General features: G+C 43.0%; 1 protein-coding gene across 1 annotated transcript; it reads left to right on the top strand.

The window, feature by feature from the left end:
• The first annotated feature begins 542 nt into the window (after window positions 1-542).
• On the top strand, window positions 543-5,885 carry LOC115533418 (NXPE family member 3-like). Its single transcript, XM_030343947.1, is given in 7 exon segments — window positions 543-695; window positions 1,279-1,458; window positions 1,906-2,427; window positions 2,429-2,694; window positions 2,774-2,844; window positions 2,951-3,169; window positions 3,270-5,885. Coding segments are annotated over 6 exon segments (1,788 nt in total). The 5' UTR covers window positions 543-695; window positions 1,279-1,308; the 3' UTR covers window positions 3,830-5,885.
• Window positions 5,886-7,455: the final 1,570 nt, after the last annotated feature.

Here is a 7,455-nt window from a genome sequence, read left to right as displayed (position 1 = left end):
TTTAGGAACTGTCCTGTAGTAGGGGTCATAACAGTAATTCATTACCTTTAATCCGTTTTATTACCTTTTTTATCTCTTTTACCCCTTTTAACTGAACTAAGTGTCATGATCTCTTATTTATAAACAGAGTGTATGAAGTAAACAGGCAGATCGAATATTTAAGGATCGATTTTGTCTCGAAACAGCTGTTTGCAACTCCAGTTAAAGCGGAACGAGCTGCCTAAATTAAATTCGGGCTCATTATTTTATTACAACTTAACTCTGTTTTGGACTACAGATGACTGTCAAAAGTCAACATCTTAAAAACGTTTACACTCGCAACATATCCTACAAATCTGTAAAATCGTTTAATAAGACCGACTACAGGCTACACAACGTTTGCAAAAATCATTTGACTATCTTGCAAAAATCAAACCTAGCTAGCGTTATCCACCACAAAGCCATAAAAAAATTGGTTAAAATAAAGATAAAGATGTTGCAAGAGGTACGATCTGTCGGGATGAGGGGGGGGGGTATCTCGCGAGAGCTTCGAATAGAAGGCACCGTGGTGGTAACCTCAGCAAGGACTAGGCCTACTGCTATAATCAGATGCCACAACCATAACCAAGGATACCGGAGCACCCGAAGAATGCCGGGCGGACGAAGACCATGGAGCTCTTCAAAGACCGCCATCCGCTTTGACGACTCAATGAAACGTAGGTGGTTCTGCGAGGACGTGCCTTTATTGAGATTATTATACAATATCGTGCACGTTTATAATAAAGCAGTGTAATCTCTTCAGATTATACGATTGTAGTCTATACTATGCATGCACCTCGTAATAGGCCCTGCTGTCGTTGACAAATATAAACGCAATATTGTAGGAGGCTATCTGAAAGAGACGTATAGTTGTTGGCCATGCATCCGATTATAGATACAGGATTTAGACTTCCCGTTATAACCCCCATTGACCAGCGCTCCCTATTTATTGTTGTCGAATCACATGTGATCCTTTCCTATCCTAAATAGCATAGGCATGTAAGTAGCCTAGGTCTAACCAAGCTTTGTAATTGGATGTGGTTCGATAGCTTTTCTGTATACCATTTTATAACGGACTCCTAAGGATATAATATGAGCTAGTAGAAATTATGTTGGTCGTACCAAGTGTTTCTGTCCCTTTTCTGTCACGTGAAGAATAATACGCCCCCTCCCAGAGTCCCCACACTCGTAAACACATTATAATCTCTAGTATCTTGGTTAATTTTGTTTTTAATCCATATCTCCTCTCTATTGTTTAAGTGTTGACAGCCCAGTACTACCACTACCACAATGTTGAAAGCGGAATATGAAGCGTTGGCTAACCATGGGAGACCGAAGGGGGTCATCATGTGTCGAAATCTGTCCAAATACGCCCCACTATTCCTTCTCCTGGCCCTCTCTGGTCTCATATTCCTTCTGCGCAACATTCACACTCTGGAGGTTAGTGTTGTGTGTGTCTGTGTGAGATAAAGTTAAATTTTGTTAAATAAAACATTGCAAAATTCCCTAGAGAATCAGTGGGCATAGTTATCCTTAAATATATTGTTTATTATAGCTCGTATAGCACCCACCTTGGTGACAGGAATGCGCTATAAACCTCCCCAAACACTGGCTATCACAGTGGAGAGGTGAGGAATAATGCTGGTTTAATAATAATAATAATAATAAATGAAATTTATATAGCGCTTAATCTGGTACTCTAAGACGCTTTAGACGGTTTGTGTGAACTGTATGAGCAGGCACACAAAAAGGATATAATCCTGGCCCCTGATAGAACGATTTGTCTCACATCTGAAAGTTTTTAATGCCCCGCAAATACAGTGTGCAAACTGCCTGTCCACTATAAATTCCACTCCTAACCCTAACCCCTCTTCTCTTCCTCCTCAGAACCTGAGCTGCCACACAGCATCAACGCTTTTTCAGCTCCAGAACAGCATCCACACAGCTTTTGCCCAGAAGGGGCCCCTCCCTCCGTACCACAACGATACCTTCTGCAGCCACCTGGGGCTGGAGCTCACCCCTGACGAAGCCCTGGAGGATCGCTACCTCCTCAACGCTATCGCCTGGCCCAAGCTGCCCGCCCGCCCCGCCCCCGCGCCCCTACGCCAGACCAGTGACCCCGTGCACAGCCTGTTCGCCATCCTGCCCTCCAAGGGCCGGAGGGAGTGGCACGTGGGGGACCAGCTGGAGGCCCTGGTCCAGATGCACGACTTCCAGGGCCGTCCCAAGCGCTACGGCGGGGACTTCCTGGTGGCCCGGTTGCACTCCCCTGAGCTGGGGGCGGGGGTGGCGGGCAGGGTGGTGGATCACCTCAACGGCTTCTACTCAGCTCTGTTTCCCCTGCTGTGGCAGGGCACGGTCGAGGTGGTGATCACCATGGTGCACTCCAGTGAGGCGGTGGCCGTGCTGCAAGCGGCTCCAGGAGCAGCGGCCTGACCGGGTCTTCTTCAAGAGTCTGTTCCGATCAGGCTTCTTGTCCGAGACCACTTTGTGCAACATGTGCCTGCCGCCGAATCAGCCACAGGAGCCGCTGTGCAACTACACGGACCTCCACACCGGGGAGCCCTGGTACTGCTTAAAGCCCAAGATGCTGAGCTGTGACACTAGAATAAACCACGCCAAGGGTGGCTACCAGAAGCACCTCATCACCAACAAAGAAGCACTACTCTTTCAGAGGTTTGTAGGATTCTATTATTTTTCATGTAATTTATAACTGGCAATGTATTTTTACCGCTGTTTTTTTTATTACATTCAGCGGTGTGAACATCAAAGTTGTCATTCATGCGTCAGGACCTGATCGGATCAACGTGCTTCCTAAGAAGATAGGTACACAATCATTGCTGCAGTTTATGGAGGAGGTTGCTTTTTGTAGTTTTGGTGCCCACTTGATTGCAATTCATTTTGTGACATTTGTTCTTTACTCATATCCCAGATGAACCAGAGTTAGAAAACGTCAGCATCAAACCGGAGCCGGTCAAGTATACTCCTTCTGGGTATTACTACCGAGGCTCTTGGAGGTCCTTCGGTGGAACTACTTCTCAGTTTAACGACTCTTCGTCCATCACGCAGTGCCTGACTGGCAAGGTGATCCACATGTACGGAGACTCCACGGTGAGGCAGTGGTTTGAGTACCTCAACGCTTTCGTACCAGGTGAGCGCTGACACCCCTCTCTCCGTTCACACGATGCCCTGACCATTACTCATGTCCCATTGTTGTTGTCCAATGTGCACTTTCATTCGTTCCCTCCTAGAAATCAAAGAGTTTAACCTGCACAGTCCAAAGAACGTGGGACCCTTCATGGCGGTGGACAGTAAACACAACATCCTGCTGAAGTACCGCTGTCACGGTCCGCCCATTCGCTTCTCCACCGTCAGCACCAGTGAGCTACGCTACGTCGCAAACGAGCTGGACGGCCTGCCCGGAGGGCCCGACACCGTGGTGGTCCTCAGCATCTGGGCCCACTTCAGCACCTTCCCCGTAGAGGTCTACATACGCCGCATGCGGCACATCCGACGGGCACTGGTACGGCTCCTGGACCGGAGCCCCGGCACGCTTGTGGTGATCCGCTCGGCCAACTTACAGGCCCTGGACCAGGAGGTGAGCCTGTACAACAGCGACTGGTTCTCACTGCAGCGCGACAGGGTTCTCAGACCCATGTTCATGGGCCTGGGTGTTGTGTTTGTGGACGCCTGGGAGATGACTTTAGCCCATAACCTCCCCCACCAACTCCACCCACCTCCGGCCATCATCAAGAACATGATGGACCTCATCCTGTCCCATGTGTGCCCTACCAAGAAGAAGAAGAGCTAGTGGCAGGGAAAAAAGCTGGAAGAGACGTGCTGTCCAATTGCTTGCAACATTGTTTGCCTATTCTGATTCTCTTACCATGAATAAGTTACCTAACTATTTAGCAGACGCCTTTATGCAAAGCACCTTGCAGTAGATTCAGATACATGTGACTGAGGAGATGGTAGGCGTTAAGCACCTTGCACGTAACAAAAAAGCCACCTGTTTTTTTTATTTAGAATTCTGTAAAATAAATATTAAGTGGCATTCACATCTCCTTAACAGATTGGTTGACGTTTTGGCTTCTTTAAAAAAGTAGACAAAAAAAACGATTGCAATACAACCAACCAGATCTTAGCTTTAACATTAAGTAATAATCGATATTTTACTCACATATTAACATCAAGGGAGAATTGTAATCCCAAAAAAGGGTTCCTAAGCCATGAGTGACGATTGTGTTTATCCTACGATGGTGCCTCTGTGAAAAGGGTCTGCTTAATTTAATGAACCTTATGCAACGTGGAAATTTACCTCAAAATCTGAAATGGACCTAAACTATGTTCTTTAATTAATTTATTTTGGAAGGCACAGTTGTCTAGATAAATGGTAGAGGTCATTGTCTTTCTCGAAACATGGCTAGATGGGGCAAAAGATAGCATCTAAGTAGCACCCAAGTTCATAATCAACCTTTGTAAAAAGAGAAACATTTCCATCCAAATCAAAAAATGTTTTCATTTTATATACAAAACGAAATTTCACGTATGTTGACAAAAAGGCCGCCAGACAAGCAGTCACTACTGATACCGTCCAATTATTTGCATGTTCCGGAAAACTTTTATATTTAAAATGACTATTGACTCAATGACTTTTCAGAATTTAGTCTTATTTTTAGTCATCAATTTCAGAAACCATGTTATTCAGCTGTAAAATCAATGTCATGTTTTGTTATTTTATCGCTATCTTCTTCTACTCATGTTTCAATGTTTACAATGATTGAACTATTTTGCGGTTGGTTTCAAGGAAGCTGTCCTTCACCATACAGTGAAATGGATGAGACAGAGGCGACTCCCTCTGAGTTATGATCCATGTGCCGTGTCGTAGCAAAAGGGAACTAATCTTCTGGGACATTGATGTAATTTTATTGCATCTTATATTTATACATTAAGTCCCATTTGGACTTTTTCCACTTTTGAGGAATGTATCCATCTTTAAACATTTAGATATGGTTTTGCCTCACGCTGTTTTTCCCCTCCCTGCCAGATCCCTTTCTCTGACCCCAACTGTTGATTTATGTGTATTCACCTTCTTCCTGTTATTATCCCCCTCCCTGTCAAACATCCTTCTCTATCCCTCCACTACTCTTGAGGGGTTGATCGAACAATTGATCTTTGATGAACAATTGATCCACTGGATCATCCTCCTCCCTGCCAGACCTCTGTCTCCAAGCCCAATTGGCCCTTCCTTTGTCTCACAGCCTAATTAGCCCAACGACAGATCCACCACGGACCAACAGGTCTGGGGCCCATCTTGCCCAAGTATCACACCCGCTATATTTTTAGCCTAGAGAAGGTTTAGGCGGTTTGTGATTGGCTTGATTTGAATAATGGTAACCCAATAGGAATCACTGGGTTACACCTTCTTGTATGATAACAGGTAATGAATTGAGGTAAAAGCCCCGCCCTTGTCATATGTTTTGATATACTGATGTGTAGAATTGACCAGAGATTTTATTGTACCACATAAGGACTCAGTTGGCTGTTTTGGGTATCTTGCGTGAGCCCACAAATTCATTGTTGAAAGTGAATTATTGACTCCGTGGTCAATTTGAAGGAAACAGACTTGGAAACTGCACCTTGATTTGAACATCCTTCTACATTTGGCAAGCCAGCCAGAATTGAGCAAGAGGACTCCGGCATCTCTTAAACTCTACACCAATCTCTTCCTACTAGACCTGGTTCTAGTAGGTATCTACCAGGCTACCCAGAGATACCTTACGACTTTGTGTGCAATGAATACGAATACCAAGAGAAATTCCTAATATGTGTAAATGTATTTGGCAATAAACCTTTTCTGATTCTGATTCTGAGTGCCCCCTTGGGTTCAAGTCGCATCGGAGCAGAACCCGGGGCAGACCTAGGACCAGGGACTCGATGATTAGATAGAGGATATTCTGATATTCTGTTGAATCTGCCTCTCTGATTCCCTCACGTTTACCTCAGTCTAAATTCTAGCTTCTGATTGGTTAGTTCAGTCACGTGATGGGTCCGAACAAGGAAGTGTTTGAAATAGATTAACGGCGATATTTTTTTTATCGCGCGATAAAAGTTTTGCGTTAACGCAGCCGTTAACGCCGATAACGGCCCAACACTAATATATATATATATATATATATATATATATATATATATATATATATATATATATATATATATATATATATATATATAAATGAAGTTGATCAATATATACATACATATATTAATCAACTTCATTTCTATATATATATATTTCTATATAAATATTAAATTAAATGAAGTTGATCAATTTAGATCTAGATAGTTTGATCTTGAAAAATGTAAGGTTATAGTCAGTGGCGTTTCGATAGATAGATAGATGAATAGATAGATAGATAGATAGATAGATAGATAGATAGATAGATAGATAGATAGATGGATGGATGGATGGATGGATGGATGGATGGATGGATGGATGGATGGATTGACGGCGTGATTCAAGGCGTGAAATAGATACGTTGGTCCACATCGCAAGGCGTGTTCAGGGTCACGCTTTGCCTGACCAAAGCATGACCCTGAACACACTTTCTTCTCCATTCGAAATGAATGGAGGAATAGCACAGACAGGGGGCGATTTTATTGACAGCAAAGCAAAGCAACAACAGCCAGGGGGTACAGAAATGGCAGACATACAAAATACAGACACAAAAAATACAAAATGCAGCATTAAATAAAATAAAAATATTATAAAGAGCACACACACTAAGTATTTTAATAGCTGTCCCATTCCTTTTGCCTGGCTGACTAGAGGTGTAATTGAAGAAACCAAACAACACATGCTCAATACAACAAACAATACATGTTCAATTCAACAAACAATTTCATGTTCAATACAAAAACAATACATGTTCAATACAAGACACATACGAACGTGTACAAGGAAATTGCGAGCAAGTGACGTAGTTCCCGCCCAGACGCTGATTGGCTTATACGTTTGCCACTTTGCATATTGACTTTTTGGAAAACGTTTTGGATTCCGTTTTGGATTCCGTTTTGCCAAATCTTTTGCAAAGCGTTCGTTTTGCGGATTGAAATGTCATTTGAGTATCGCAACACACGGAGCGTGGCGAAGTGGATTGCAGTCACGGGGACGCTATAGCTTTTCAATTTCAATAAAGGAACTCAAAGAATTTGACAAAATGTTATTCTATTTGTATTGTTATAACTTTTGCAAATTTAATTGAGGATTGCATTTTCACTTTGCATATTAAAATACACTTTGAATAACGTATTTACAAATTACATTATAAAATTGCATAATGAATTGTCAATTGCATAATGTAATTGCAAATTGCATTGCCATTTGAATTTTGCTACATACATGCTCCCAAACGAGACGTTCTCCTAGCTGGCATT

The sequence above is a fragment of the Gadus morhua genome, chromosome 20 (assembly GCF_902167405.1).
Source record: "Gadus morhua chromosome 20, gadMor3.0, whole genome shotgun sequence".
In the NCBI taxonomy this organism is placed as follows: domain Eukaryota; kingdom Metazoa; phylum Chordata; class Actinopteri; order Gadiformes; family Gadidae; genus Gadus; species Gadus morhua.
This window is presented reverse-complemented; position numbering and strand designations above follow the sequence as displayed.